This window comes from Letharia columbiana (assembly GCF_014066305.1).
Source record: "Letharia columbiana isolate WasteWater2 chromosome Unknown Sc0000016_s0, whole genome shotgun sequence".
Lineage (NCBI taxonomy): Eukaryota > Fungi > Ascomycota > Lecanoromycetes > Lecanorales > Parmeliaceae > Letharia > Letharia columbiana.
Window position 1 is genome coordinate 727,934 of NW_023501056.1, and position 14,995 is coordinate 742,928.

The 14,995-nt window shown below is 50.2% G+C and overlaps 4 protein-coding genes across 4 annotated transcripts; all 4 read left to right on the plus strand.

Annotated features, from left to right (window-relative positions):
- Positions 1–1,527: 1,527 nt before the first annotated feature.
- HO173_005834 (uncharacterized protein) lies at positions 1,528–4,311 on the plus strand (the record flags this gene model as incomplete). Its single annotated transcript, XM_037307747.1, has 1 exon — positions 1,528–4,311. One exon carries the CDS (start codon positions 1,528–1,530, stop codon positions 4,309–4,311), a length of 2,784 nt encoding a protein of 927 aa, XP_037165556.1.
- Positions 4,312–5,000: 689 nt separating this feature from the next.
- HO173_005835 (uncharacterized protein) lies at positions 5,001–7,021 on the plus strand (the record flags this gene model as incomplete). The annotated part of the gene is made up of 5 exons (XM_037307748.1): positions 5,001–5,274; positions 5,453–5,599; positions 5,668–6,308; positions 6,361–6,404; positions 6,460–7,021. 5 exons carry the CDS (start codon positions 5,001–5,003, stop codon positions 7,019–7,021), a joined length of 1,668 nt encoding a protein of 555 aa, XP_037165557.1.
- A 1,769-nt stretch (positions 7,022–8,790) lies between these two features.
- HO173_005836 (uncharacterized protein) lies at positions 8,791–9,177 on the plus strand (the record flags this gene model as incomplete). The annotated part of the gene is made up of 1 exon (XM_037307749.1): positions 8,791–9,177. The coding sequence occupies one exon, from the start codon at positions 8,791–8,793 to the stop codon at positions 9,175–9,177; it is 387 nt and encodes a 128-aa protein (XP_037165558.1).
- An 862-nt stretch (positions 9,178–10,039) lies between these two features.
- HO173_005837 (uncharacterized protein) lies at positions 10,040–14,619 on the plus strand (the record flags this gene model as incomplete). Its single annotated transcript, XM_037307750.1, has 2 exons — positions 10,040–10,330; positions 11,899–14,619. The coding sequence occupies 2 exons, from the start codon at positions 10,040–10,042 to the stop codon at positions 14,617–14,619; spliced, it is 3,012 nt and encodes a 1,003-aa protein (XP_037165559.1).
- Between the last annotated feature and the right edge of the window lie 376 nt (positions 14,620–14,995).

Genomic DNA, 14,995 nt, shown 5'->3' on the forward strand with positions numbered 1-14,995 from the left:
GTATCCCCCAATGCTTCTCCATGACAGTGGAGGTTCGGCCCGCATGTGGCTCCCAAAAAACAGCATGCGCTGACGTTGGCAAAGGGATCACAAGGAATTAGGGGTGTAAGGTTGCCATCAGCGTCGTAACAAGGCTTTAGTTGGGCAGAGCAGTTTGAAGTGAAGGAAAGGACTGGCAGGAGTAGGGAAGGACGCAATGCATCGAATTAGATAATACTGCGTTAAAGCTAACATGAGATGAAAGATGCAAAAGGGTGGTTAGATGATGTAAGAACCACGACAGATATTTGCGGCATTATCTGTTCAGATCAGCGGACAAACTAGGGTGTAGCATTGCAATGCAAATGGCTTCGCCGTCGACCGCAGCGCCGAGGCTATGGAGCTGATTACAGTACCATGATGCATAGATAGATGAAATGCTTGCTCTCAGGACCTGATGAACAAAATTTTGGAGTGAAAAAACTGATAGATCCGCCGGTTTCAAGACCTCTTCGCTACATCAAAAACACCTCGGCTCTTCTTTTTCCGAAGGTAGTTCATACATGTATCCCTTCTCGATACATGTACACGCCCTCAGATCGGTGTAGTGCCGGAGTAATGAGTAGGTGAGGAATATGAGCACCTTGAGAAAGAGGTAGGAGATTGCTATCAAATACCGGTTTAATGAGCTCAAGAACCTCTTTCTTCCTCCGGAGAATAGTATTGTGTACTATCTCATCTGTCGTATATCACTTCTTTTTTTGGCAAATTATTTTCTCAAGGACACCAATCTCTAGATACTTGTTGAGGCTTGAGGCATTGTTTTCATGCATGATAGAGTTGCACTTTTTTGGATTAATCCTACCGGCAGCAGATCCGAAAACTTCAAGAGTATGAGTTGCTAAGCATTTGTCTTCAGTGCAGATCAAAGTGGCTGTATTTTGAGATAGTTCTGGAGGCAACGACGGGGATTTTTTTGCGGTGGTGTAAATGTATCGAAAAGGTGTGTACACGTAAGAGATCTGTTTTCAAGATGAATCACTGCCTGATGTGTCTTAAAGGGGCGCTGATAGATGTACACTTCTTTCCTTATACATGTAAACCGTCGGAGGGACTGTCGAAGCAAGCCCGAATTTCAAGTATCACTGACTTCCTGCATGAGCAGCAAGGAAAGAGGCATTAGAGAGGATATACACGCTCAATAAGATCAAAAGAGGATGCAAGATGCGATTCGCTTATTCGAACGAAGAGCACCGTTTTCTTAGATAGGATTCATCAGGCTGATCGCCTGCATACGAAATGTATATTACATTAGTACTAGCCGTACTATTTGACATTTGGTAGTACTCTTCGGGTTATTTTTTATGTTTTTTGGTCTCTGGTCATTACACTAGTGTCTCCAAAATTACGCCCAACTTGAAGCCACAAAACCCCGCATCAATCAAAATGGAAGGGCGTCCCTACATCGTGGACAATTCCTCCAGACCAGAGTTCCTAGCACGCACGAGGTGCAAATGTCCTTTGACCTGACAAGTTCGTTGTCTGCCAATGGATCATCTTCCCACCCCCAAAAACGCCGTTAGCAATGAGAGGACAATTGTACCTTACGTCTGCCTAAAAGGTTACGATGGCGGATCATTTCTGACATATCCCATTAGAGAAGGCGTCACTCATGCATTGCCGTCAGATGGGAACGTTCCTGGTGGCTCCCCGTACAGGCAGCATGAACGGGTATATCCAACACCGAAGCAAGAGCAAGAGGACTTCCTCCAGATATGGCTGTTTTTTGGACTGATTCACGAGATATTGGGCGACCGCTACCGGCCTGAGGACCTCATATCTACCATCGAAACCGATGATGGCCGAAATCCCACTGTCTCGACCTTAGGACTTGTTGAAGCACTCGATAAGTGGATTTCTGACATCCACGCCGGCTTCGTCAACCCTCGTCACACCTACGAGCACATTGCAGAATGCCTGCGCCTGGCTTTTGCTACGATCCATGGGGCCGGTCCAGACTTTGATCCGCGGATCAAATTTTCACTTGCTTCGCTGGGAGAATTGTTCACGCTTGCTACAAATGAAGCTTACAACGTGACGACCAATAAATGTCCGAGCGCGTTTGGTCGACTTATAGATCTGGAATACGCCTATTGGAAAGCTCCGATGCTATCAACTGGGTGGTGCCCAAGTCAGTTGAGAGTAAATGTCGAGAATCATTGGTACCTACAAACTATGCACTTTCTTACGTTCCTCGGCCAGCCAGCATCGGACGGGTTTCATCGAAGGTGCAGCAATGATCGATGCTTAGCCTACCAGAACGATCTGGCTACATATCAGACGAAACATCTCACTGGCTGTAAATGCGAGTATATCTCGATTGACACTAAGCGCTTAACTGAAATCTTGGAAAGCGGATCTTTGCCTCTATTGCGCATCCAGGAAAGCCATACATTGAACGAACTTTCAATCGAATTAGTGCCATCACAGTCAACGACTCGCTACATTGCCTTATCCCATGTCTGGGCAGATGGATTGGGAAACCCCTACGAGAACGCACTACCTCGGTGCCAATTAGGTTTCTTGCATCAAACCATCAACAAATACTATGCAAAGTTGTACCCTCAGGCAGTCGAGGAAATCTTGCTTTGGTGTGACACTCTTTGCTGCCCAGTAGAACCGGGAGAGGCGAAGAACATAGCTTTAGCACAGATGAAAAAGACCTATCTAGAGGCAACCCGCGTCCTTGTTCTCGACGCATCATTGCGAATGTATGATTTCAACTCAATGGAAGCCGACGAGGCTTGTATAAGGATCCTCAACTCAGGGTGGACTCGTCGACTTTGGACTTTACAAGAAGGCGCACTTCCAGCAAAGAGTTTTCGACTATCGTTCTTGTTCAAAGACGAAGCAATCAACATAAACTATCTCGTACATAAGATGTATCAGATCCTCGGATCAAGCGTTGGCAGAAAAGGACTTGCCAGTAACATTATCACCCAAATATTGAAATTCGCGAGGATCCCTAATGAAGTTGACGGCAATCGATGGGATCTTGGGGCCGTTGAGACTGGTCTCCAACACCGCTCTGTCAGTGTTCCTTCAGATGAGCCGCTACTTATCGCACACCTTCTGGACCTGGATGTAGCCTATGTACTCAATGGCCCATGTCCATTAGCGAATTGCGCGAACTTTGGCTGTGACCATTCTCGAACCCATCGCATGTGGTTTTTAATGCCTACCGCATTCCGAGGTATACCCAAAAACGTTCTCCTCCGCGTGGGCCCCAGGTTGAGTGAACCTGGCTTTAGATGGGCCCCATCGACACTGTTGTACAATGGCCCTCGAAACCACGCCTTATATCCTCGGACAATAACTAGGAACGAAGATACACCTACCACTGGTGGTCCCATGTTTGGGACTCAGGCTGTCATGTTCTCTACGCTACTACATCTATTCGCTGTGCTCGTGTCGAATCTTTTGAATCCTCTTGCACGTTCCTTCTACTGCATACGAGGCCGCTTGGAGACGTTTTGCTGGATACCCGCGATATCACGGACTCTCAAGCGTACGAATTTAGTAACAGAGAACGCAAGCTGGGGCGTACCTACCAATCGTGGCCTCTTAGTTCGCTTTACCGGCTACAGCTTTTCGATGGCGCATTGCCCACCGGGCATACCCCCTAACGATTGGAATACGATTGAGCAAGGTTCGGTTTACTCGCGTGGCGTTGATGGAACATGGTACCACATTACTCGTAGCCTTCCCGCGGAACACGATCCTTTCCTCTCCACCAAATCGCTCAATGCGATCATTCAGGAGGAGAGCAACCTTTGGATCACGCACGTGGAGTCGGCCTTCAATAAGCCTCAACTCGTAGCCGAAGCAAAGAATGAGCAACAGGTTACACATGGACTTCTGGTCCAGCTGCTATCTGACGAAGAAGACATCAAATATGTCCAAACTAAGCTACATGTCAGAATTGGAGTCGAACGAAAGACTACGCGAAACTTGCTCGAAGCAGCCTACCAGTCTGCTCGTCAGGTTTCCCGGAATTCATCCGCGAAAGGATTAGGAGCAAAGTCTGATGGCGAACAAAATCAAGTCAATGACGTTAATTGGCCCCAGCACAGTCTGATTCTGGAAGGTCTCAAGCAAGAGATACAACGAGTCGCGGTCCTAAATGCGAGTCAGGATGTGACCGCTGCTGCCGAAGTCTACTTGCCAAATGGCATGATGCTGTTCCAGGCCCTGATCGGTATGATGGTTGTGGGCGGGTATGGCTGCCTGGGTCCAAGAACAGCGGACGAGCAACAGTGGTGCTTCGATTGAGCCAATAAATATGCAGAAATCGGGCGTGATCGAAAAGAGGAAGGAGACGCTGAAAGCGGCCCTAGAATAGAGTACGTAAGCTGGCTCGGATCAGAGGGGATTCCTTGGCTAAGGTAAAATCTTTCGGAGTCGCTCGCGATTGGCATGCCTAAAAATAGCGGCTTGTCCTGCAGGTCATGCCCACCAGGCCTTCCTCGGTCCTCCAGCTTACGCTAAAATCCGGTCCTTCGGCAAGGCGGCTTTTTCATTCGTACAGCTTGCAACAACATGCATTAAGATGCTAACACGTTCTTGTTCACCACTTGATCCCAGAACCATGGCTGCTGACTTGCATATGCATCCCATATAAGCTTACATGCGGCTTGCCGTACTCCCCTCAAATCAGCTTCAGAATCACCCCGCGGCTTATCTCGTTTATGGCAAGATCAGCGGAGAATAGCATCTTGTTTGGTTCACCGTTCGGATCGCGACTACCGATTAGAAATAAGAGGTCTTTCAATAAAAGCGGATATCATGCAGGACGTTTTTAAGCAATACCAAATCAGGTCTCGCAAGCGGAGTCGGCAGCGGTCTCGAATACTCTTGGGACTGATATTCCCTCATTCCCCCATCTTGAGAGTTTTTTTCATCCACAGATACTTTTCTCTTCATCTCTGCGGTGTCACAATCATTAAAGTTTTTCGAGCACCATGAGGCTGAATGCCATTGCCAAGGCCATGGCCATGCAGACCCTCCTCTCGATCTGCATTTCTTTTGTAGCCCTCAGGAGTGTCACGGCCCAATATGTTGCCAACACGGAGGCTCTCATCATCAAGGAAATCGAACATCTTTACTTCGATGCTGCCCCCGCTGGCATGTTGTCTGCCATTACACCTTGCTCGAATTACTATGACCCTTCTACTGGTGCTTCCAACAACAGCCTTGGCAGAAACACTGCAGCCGAGTGGATCCGTATTGCTTTTCGTAAGTAACCATGTTCTCATATAATATTTGAATTTTGCAAATTCGATTGCAAGTCCCTTGACTCGCTCCCTTCCCACAGCAATTATCGCTCTGGACTCAAAAATTGAAAATTTGTTTTTATACCACAAGATTTGATGCGTGTGCTTTGGTCCAAATGAAAGGAACTAAGGCGTTGCAGATGATTTCGTGACAGCAAACATCTACAGCGAAACAGGCGGCATCGATGCTTCCATTGGCTTCGAGACCACACGTGCCGAGAATGTTGGCCCAGCCTTCAACGATGCCCTTACATTTTTCAGCTATTTCATTAACGACAAAGTATCGAGTAAGTCCTGCCCCAGCCCTGAGCACCTTCCTACTTTTAGCTTGCAATAGATATTGATCGTTCAACAGTGTCCGACCTCATAGCCTTAGGGACCGTAATGGCGGTTGGAGCTTGTGGAGGCCCTCACATCGAAATGAAAGGTGGCCGTATCGATGCCACTGCTGCTGGACCGTCTGGTGTTCCTGAGCCCGAGACTGATCTCCAGGACACATTGGATGATTTCTCGAATGCTGGTTTTAATACTGATGATACCATTACACTCACGGCCTGCGGGCATTCTATGGGCGGAGTGCATCACAGCAGCTTTCCTCAGGCCGTGCCAGCCAGCGCAGTCTCGTCCACTAACACAGATGGTCGAATTGCATTCGACGAAACTGTGTCCGGCTTCGACATTGATACCGTAAATGATTATGTTCATGGCACAGGCGATAAGGGCGGCCCTTTGGTCACGACTGCCAATAAGACAGTGAATTCGGATTTCCGCCTTTATAACTCGGATTCAAACGACACCATGACCAGACTTTCAGCGTCTGCTAGTTACTTTGCAGGCCAATGTTCAGCCATTCTTCAGAGGATGATTGAGACCGTACCGCAGGAAGTCAGTCTGACGACAGCGGTGGATCCAACGGCGACTACTAATCTGAGGCCATACGGTATCGCGCTCAGCGTTAATTGGAAAGGCACCATGACCCTTACCGGATACTTTAGGGTTCGCACCTTTCCTGCCCAAATATATAATTTCCTGATGTTGATTTGAACAGTACATCCAAATCTCTGGAGCCGCCGCTGCCCCGAGTACCTTACCGTAATTCTTCACATTGTCCCATTTCTATCAGCCCTCCGTGCTGACCAATACAAAGTATTACCCTCATCAACCGTGCCGGGAAAACAACCACAACATCCGTCACAGCCTCCGTCTCCTCCTCCGACACCGGAACCGGCATCTGGGGCCCAACCCACTCCTACCCCTTCACCCTCTCTTTCCCAGCCAGCGTCGGTCTCTCCGGCCTCGCCGCCTCCGGCCAAAATTTCACGTTCCAAGACACCATGTTCGCCGTCACAGCTCTCTCATCCGTCTCTCCCACGCTTCCAACCTTCGCCGCAAGTCCCTCCATCAACACCGTCTCGACGTACTCCCTCAACACGACCGTCGCTTACCTCACAAGCTCCCCTCCGACGTCGCTAACGGCGACGTTTGCGATACCGATGGCGCAGACGGGAAGCGTGAGTCCCTATATCGACACTTCGACGACGGCTACGCTGGCGTTGATCGGGCAGACGACGGGGGGGTTCGCGCTCTATAGTGCCGTGACTAAGCATAGCGTTAGTGCGAAGCAGGCGTTTGGGAGTAGTGTGGACGTCGCTGTTTCAGGGCAGGCGGCCGCGTTGCAGTTTTATAAGCCGTTCGACGCGAATCAGTGACGGGAAAGGGATTTTATGGCGCGATAATGCTAATGAGTCGTTGAGGCGTGACAGCAGTGACGAATTGTAGAACACAAACGGGCTAAGTATAATGAATACGCTCGTCGATAAGATCTAATGTTTGTTACTGGGTACTGATAGTCATTGTAATGACGACCACCTTGATTGATAAGAAGCTGCAGAGTCTCCTGTCAACCTTCTACCCCTTCCTCAGCGTCTCGAGCACTAGACACTTACAACATGTCAAAAAGGCCCTCGAAGCCCAGAAGGCGAGTCATTTCCCCTTTATCCGTATCACATTCCTGCCATTCGTACCTGCTACCTACACACCAAATATCCACCTTCCCGTCCGCCTCTCCTACTTGCGCGATCTCATCTCCCAATCTTCCATTCATCTGCTCATCTACTCCACCTCGCCCTACATCCCCATATCTGAATCCAGCAACCAGACTCTCTAAAACACCAGCGCGCATCCGTTCCTGCTATGTAGCTTAAAGGAGGAACGCGCGTCATGGTCCAGGCGGTATGGTCCCAGCAAGATGCGCCTGTTACCAACGCGCCAGTACGCATAGAAGCTAATTCGTGGATTGGTGGGTATTTCGTGATCTGATAGGGCGCTCTACTCATCCAACGCATCTACATATCTTCATGCGGGCTTTTCTGGCCATTCCGCTTCCGCGAGGGGGAGTTGCGTTGATGATACTTGTACAGATTTCTTCTTTGTACCTGCCAACAAAGCATTCCGTCCGAGGCCGATACCGTATTGGCGGGATCGATTTTCAACCCCCCCCCCGACGCGGGGCTGCTTCAGTGTTTGTTTTCCTGGTGTATATCCTTCTCTACTCGCCATCACTCTCCTCACGAAGACCTTCCTCCTGCTCCCGCAATACCTCTAACGATACCGGAATCCGCTACCCTCATCCTTCGCCACCCCGATCAACCCGATCAACCCCCCAAGCCTTCCTCAACTTCCCGCCTCTGCGTGAAAACCGAAAGCGACGCCCTCGATACCCAACTCGCCCGCTTTAACGCAGCAGCGGACCCGTTCACGGTTGTATGCGGACGTCTGGTTCTGGCTCAGGCTCGCGGCGCCGAAGAGGGGGAGAGCTGAGCTGGTTGAGGAGGCGCTTGGTTGGCGGTGAAGGGGTTAGACGTCTTTGGGGAGGGAGGGAGGGAGGGAAGGTTTGTGGTGATGAGGGGGGTTGGGGTTGAGGGGAGTGGGTGGTGGATGGTGAGGTTGACGGTGGATTGGGAAGTGGAGAGTGGTAATTGGTGAGGTCTGAGGAGAAATCGTTGTAAATTTGGTATTCGAGTTGCCATGAGAAGATCGGGCCATTATCTTCAGGTAAGGGTTGTCTGCGATTGCTTTGACTCGGTCCAACTCTCTAGCTGCCCGCCCGAGGGCAAGTGAGCAGGCACCTCGGGAGGGGAGTCTGTGATGAATCGCTATCCGACTCAGGGATGGTGGCTTTGCCTGTATACCTCCAGCTACGATCTTCGTCACGATAAATGCCGCATTACTGACCTCGCAGCTCGAGACGTACGGAGACGAGACTGGTCCTGCGTTCGAACATCCCGAATTCGCGAAGATTTCAGGCTAGAGAGCAAGAGGCTACTTCTCTTGAAGGAGACTAGATATTTTGGGTCTTTACTGATATGAACCCTTCGGTACTTCGGTTCCTGTGCTTATGTTTTGCGTTGCTGTTACTTACACCTCATCATCATTGTCCTCATCATCACCACGACCTGGCCGTCAATTATCTCTCGAAATGACGAGAGCAGGCGGCGTGCTTAAGCCTAAGATGGCGGTACCATACGTGAGATCACAGCAGGAAAACGAGCGTGATACAGCAACGACCGAGAACGCGAAAGCAGAGAGCTCTTCATCAGTGCCGAAGGAAGAAGAAGAAGAAAAAAAAGGATCCAGCCAGGACCTTTGTTCCAGCAAGAGTATCTCGGACCGACAGAACGGAGCAGAACCACGACCCAAGCAGGGTACTGAAGATTCCAAGGCCGTCAAGGCAGAGAGCTCTTCATCCGGGACGAAAGATGGGGAAGCCAGCCGGACTCCTAGATCCGAGAAAGTCTCGGCTGCCTGGTCGTCAGAGCAGGCGAGAGACTGGGATCGGGTTGTCATGGGAGTAGCATTGAATTAGGAAGGTATTCTTGGCAAGCAGATATTTCCGCAGTAGTATTTGATAGAAAATGAATCATTCAACACCCAAGCACCGAGTCCTATGATGTTTGGTGGCAACTGCTGCTATGCTACCACGGTACGAACCAAATAGCCGTTCGCCTGTGTTAATGAACAGGCCTCTGTGGTTAAGCTTGTGGTGCGGTCTGTGAGGTAGTTGTTGGTAGATTTATGGGTAGGGAGGCAGTAGGGCATAGAGAGTAGACGAATTTATGGGATAGGATATGGGTAGAATTGAATGAGATGGGTTTAATGTGTCGGTCTGGTATCGGACCTTCGAAACGCCCGAGAGAGTCCTCAGGCAAAAATCTAATATGGCTGGGGTAAAAGCGGTCTCCTCGAGCCTTTCCATCTGAACCTTTCACCCATAACCACGTGTTGCACATGCGAGCTTCGGTTCAGATACAGACAACTCCTGTATAGAGCAGTAGACTAGCAATGAAATCTTTGGCACGAAGACCGGGTTCTCCGATGGGGCGTGAATCGTATTTCGGATACCTAGTCGTTAGTTCTCGTACAGGAGAATGAGTGCACTGGTGTTGGTTGACAGATAAATGTATTACCTCTGGACCCGAGATTTTTTATATCCTCCAGTCCACCTCCGAGTCACGAACCTTTCTCTCTGCAAGAACCAAGAAATCGGACTGAACACCTCAGCTAAAGAAAAACAGAACACACCGAAAGTGGACAAGGAACTCAAAGTCGAGTGAGACATTGAAGCGCCCAACGCTTCCCCAATCTCGTCAACGACGAAACAACGAGAAGCCAGCCAGTACGTCAATATCCGGACAGCTCTGCCAGAGCGCTGAGCGAATAAAACAAGAATGTTCAAAATCCAATCCGACACTGAGATATTCAAAGTCGGCAACCCTGCGAGCTCCTCTTCAATGACGATGAAACAAAGATCAGACCAAAGCAAATTTAAAGGAGCCTCGTCAGTAGTCCGGTCAACCCTGAAAAGGTCTTCTGGACTGTTGCAACCTCCTACGCTTTTGAGTACTCCTCGCTGCTCGGCAAATATCGCGCCACAGCCATCGCTGCGACAGCTATCACAACCAGGAAGCGTTAAGCCCAATACGGCTACCAAAGACGACGGAGCTCGCTGCTACGGCAGGGTAAGCGACTGTCAACACGACGCCGCCTTCTCTTGTCATCATACCAGAAGATCATGGTCCTTATTATGATCTTGCTGCAGACCTATCAAAGGAGCAGCTGGTAGCGTTCCTGCATATGTTCGCCAGGGGAGACATGCGAGTCTCCTATGTGCTGGGGTGATCGGAGAAATAGGGGATGATGGTGGCGGAGGATGTGTGGAGTGTTGAGTAAACCATCGGCGTGGAGCATTGAGAGAACGAGAAAGCAGATGGAGTGCGTAGATTTCGCGTACATGTCCTCTAACAATCGAGTTGGCTGATGAATGAATATTTGATGCTTACATTCAACTTCCAGCGGCTCTTTGTTCTTGTTCTTCTTGACATCACGGCTCAAGCTAGCAAGTGGGTCATCTGGTGTCGAAGCCTCCTTCTATGCTTCCTCGATCTTGAACCCTGCCAGCGTGTCCTTTCCCTCTCCTGTTTCAGCCCAGGTGTATGGGGAGCAGGATAGTCTTTAGTGTAGGTCTAGCGAATGAAGCGGAGGAAGGTAGCCTCATCTATATCGTTGAAGAGGGCGAGGCAAAGGTGGCCGTTGATCGTTCGATCGAGGGTTCCGGAGCAGTCTGCTACCAAGGCGGCATTGACGTACGAGGGGTCCTCAAGACGATGAAGGTGCAAGGCTTCGAGGCAAAGAGAATACAAATATTATCAGAGGAACATTCTGCCTAATAATGATGAAATCTAACGTGCTGTCTGAGGTAGACATTTGCGAGCCTTTCGTGTGCCCAGAGAGACGTGAACGAATAGGCTCGAGAGGAAGAAGGTGGCAAGATTTTCGCGGTCTTGCCTTCATGTGGTTCAGATGTACTTCAGCGAGCATGGAGATGAAGAGGAGTTGTCCGAGACAGAAAGCAGGTGTCCCGAAGAGGGACAAAGGCTGCCCATGTTGAGGCTATTCAAAGACGCTGTTTGCCGGTAACTTTGCTGTGTCTCATTGAAGCGTGGCTGCTTAGCATATTGTACCTTCAGTTCGTGCAATGGACCTCGAAGCTGCCAATGGTTCACATTCATAGAGTATTTGGGAGGTCCGTAGGTCTCGGTCTTGGTTGCCTCGGCGGGACTCAAAATGGATGTTCTCCGCCACTACCAAATGACTGGTCTCATGCTATTATTTATCTTATGACGGCACGTTGTTCGAGCTGAGACATTCTTTTCATTACTAGTCTACAGGCGGTGAATGTAGCAGCCATGTCCTCTAGGCATATTGCGTGGTCGGCAGAAAGACAAAGCTGATATGGCTCTTCAATTAGGTATATGAGATCAAAGCTTCATCTCACTCCAATATGTCCACCTAGCTAGCCATTGAACTACTTTCAAGTCGCCGCAAGCCCAACACTAAGCTGGCTCCTCCGTTGTCTCGGCCACGGGCTTTGACTCGCTCAAACAACAAATTCTCGCTCTTTAGATTTCTCTTTCCCAACACCAGGCAGCGAGCACGAGCGCGGCTTGAAGCTTTCAGATACGAGACTCTTCCTTCCTACAAATTACGGGCTCAGTCACGCATATACCGGTTCATCCTTAAACGTCAGGCGAGTCGTCGGCAGAGAAAGGCAGCAGGCAAGGGTATCCTCTGGAGGCTTGCAGGCCGGAGAAGGATTTCTGGTATATTTGGGACGAAAGATGCGCGGTCCTCACCGATCCCCGCAATAACCAGCTCAGGTCACTCTACGATGGAAAGCGGATATACATCGGCACCCGAGAGGGGCACCAGACGGCGGAAGCTGGCAGGATACCTCAAGGCTGCCAACGAGCTTCGACAATCCTATCAGCAATCCTACGGATTGGGATCGCAAAGAGATGGGAGTGCAGACGAGGACCGCAACTCTATACCTGGAGCCTTTCCAGATGCTACGGTTTCTCGGAATGGAGACGAGGAGATGCTGCTCTTCCCAAGCTACACGGTACGGCACTCTGTACGCAAAGGTCAACAGCGTGATGTTCCTGGGGCTACTCAGGATATCCGCAGCAACAAGGGAACCGGAGACGCAGAGTATTGGCAGAGGCAGTGGGAGAAATACGAAGACCAAAATGCTGTGGTAGATGTGGATGTCAGAGGATGGGTCTACGCTCCTCACCGAGGGCAGATGACTAGAAAGAACAGGCTTTTGGTGGGTATTGCACGGCAGCTCAGTGGAATACCTGCTCCTTCAAGCAGCAGAGCGTCGAGTCCAAACTCTTCCCATCATGCTAGGGTGGAGGCTCGGAAAGCTAGGCAAGAGGAGGAAATGGCGGAGAAGGAAGCTGAATCGATAACGCGGAAAGGCCAAGGGGAGGCAGATATCGCGTGGCGTGGTGGATATAGTGAAGCACCAGGTCGTGATGAGGACGATACCAAAGAGTCCAGTAAATCTAGCTCGCCCGATCATAGCCGGCCAGCTTCACCAGAACAGCGAAATACCCGAGCCAGTGAAATGGCTCGTCCTATCTCCAACAGCTCTCTACGTGGCGAACAGTACGATTCTGGAACCAAGACCTTTTCCAATCGAACATCCTGGAGTCACCCGTCAGAGATGACCTCTGCCGAGCTTAACGCTGCCAACGCACACATGATGGTCAGACTAAAGCCCTTTCTGAGTACCCCCTTGGTCAGCACAACCCTTACCGTCTTCTTCTACAACGACTCGAATTCAAAGTCTCATACGATTACGACTAATGAGGCTGGACACTTTTCGCTGCGCGCTGCTTTGGACTTTGTTCCTACCAACGTGCGAGTCCTCGCCTCGGACAAGCTGTCAGCCACTGAAGAAGTTCACATCTCAGAGCCTACTGGTATTAGCATGATAAGCGATATCGATGATACCATCAAACACTCTGGAATTGGCAATGGAGCTAGGGAGATCTTTCGAAACGCTTTCATCCGAGATCTCAAAGATCTTACGATCGATGGAGTAAAGGAATGGTATTCCACACTGGCCGACCTTGATGTGAAATTCCACTACGTATCGAACTCCCCGTGGCAGCTCTATCCTGTCTTGGTGAGCTACTTCGCTCAGGCTGGATTGCCGAAAGGCTCCTTCCATTTGAAGCAATATACTGGTATGCTTCAAGGCATCTTTGAGCCTGTTGCCGAGCGCAAGAAAGGCACCCTAGAGAGGATCCTGTCAGACTTCCCGGAAAGGCGCTTCATTCTTGCAGGAGACAGCGGAGAGGCAGATCTTGAGCTATATACAGATATTGTGCTAGCAAACCCAGGCAGGGTACTGGGCGTCTTCATTCGGGATGTCACCACTAGCAAGCCTCCGGCCTTTTTCGATTCCTCGATGAAGTCAATGAGATCACGTGGATCTCAATCACCTTTGCGAGGTAGAAGCAAAGACGATAGCGGCATTCCAATCAAAAAACAGTTGGGCGAGAAGCCGCCTGCGCTGCCACCGAGACAGGCAAGTCATTCAACAAACACCCACTCATCAGAAAACAGCGGCGGACCTATTATGGGTACACTGATTGATTTTGACGACGAACCGACCCCAGGAATTCATCACTCAATGACCGACCCCGCAGTATCAGAAGCAGAGAGGAAGCTGTCAACAACCTCCAATAAATCGCTTCCACCGTCCCGTCCCTCAAAGCCAAAAGCACTACGCTCAACGTCAGGCGCAGAACAGCCATCGTCCTCCACTCCACCTCCACAATCCGTACCCCGAAAACCAGCACCACCACCACCAAACCCAAAACCCCGCCAATATTCCACCCCCCAAGAAAATCCCAGTCAACCAAACGAGCCCTCACCTCTTTCCCAGACCCAAAATGTCTCCCCTCCAGGCAGCAGAGCCTCTTCTCTCGAACGCCAATCCTACCGCTCCGCCGTTCGCAACAAAGTCACCTCCGCCTACAACGCCCTCCCCTCCCTCTACAGCACCTCCCCCTACGCCCAACAACCACCCACCTCCGACCCAGCAAAACCACAGTCTAACTCCCGCCCGCCCCCTCCAGTCCCTCCCCGCAGAAACTTAACCAGCTATCCTGCAGCCGCAGCCCACTACGCCACTAACCGCCTCAGCGGCGGCTGGAGCGGGTACAGTAATGATGGTAGCAGTGGCGGTGGTGGTGGGAGCTCGGATGACGCGAATGGGAATGAGCAGGTGCTGAGCAAGAAAGAGGAAATGTGGATGAGGAGGTGGGCGAGGGCGAAGGAGATTTTTGACGAGAAGGGCGTTGTGTTGAGGGCATGGAGGGTTGGTGAGGACGTCGCGGACGAGGCTGTCAGGCTGGTTGAGGGGACGAGGAAGAAGATGGAGAAGCGGGGGTGAACGCTTATATGTACATATGATGCGTACGCTGCAACGATAGTCGTCGGCGTCCGTGTCTCTATCTCTCTGATCTTCTTGATCGAGGGAAAAGGCATATAACAATAGCGTTGGCGTCTCATAGAAAAAGAAAAAGAAATGTAAATGTAAATATAAATAATAAACTTGATATCCATCACCGGGAACCGTGAAGGGAAGCCAATTGCTCTGACTGTTTGAAAGATTTGAAGCCGATCGAAGTGGAAGGGAAGGAAAGAGAGGTAGGTGGTGTTGGCGATGGCTGGAGGGAATTGATACTTACTCAGTCGCGTGGTAGAGTAGCGGAGCCGACACTGCTGTTACACCTCTATTGCGTTTCCAATCCAATAAATATCGACTA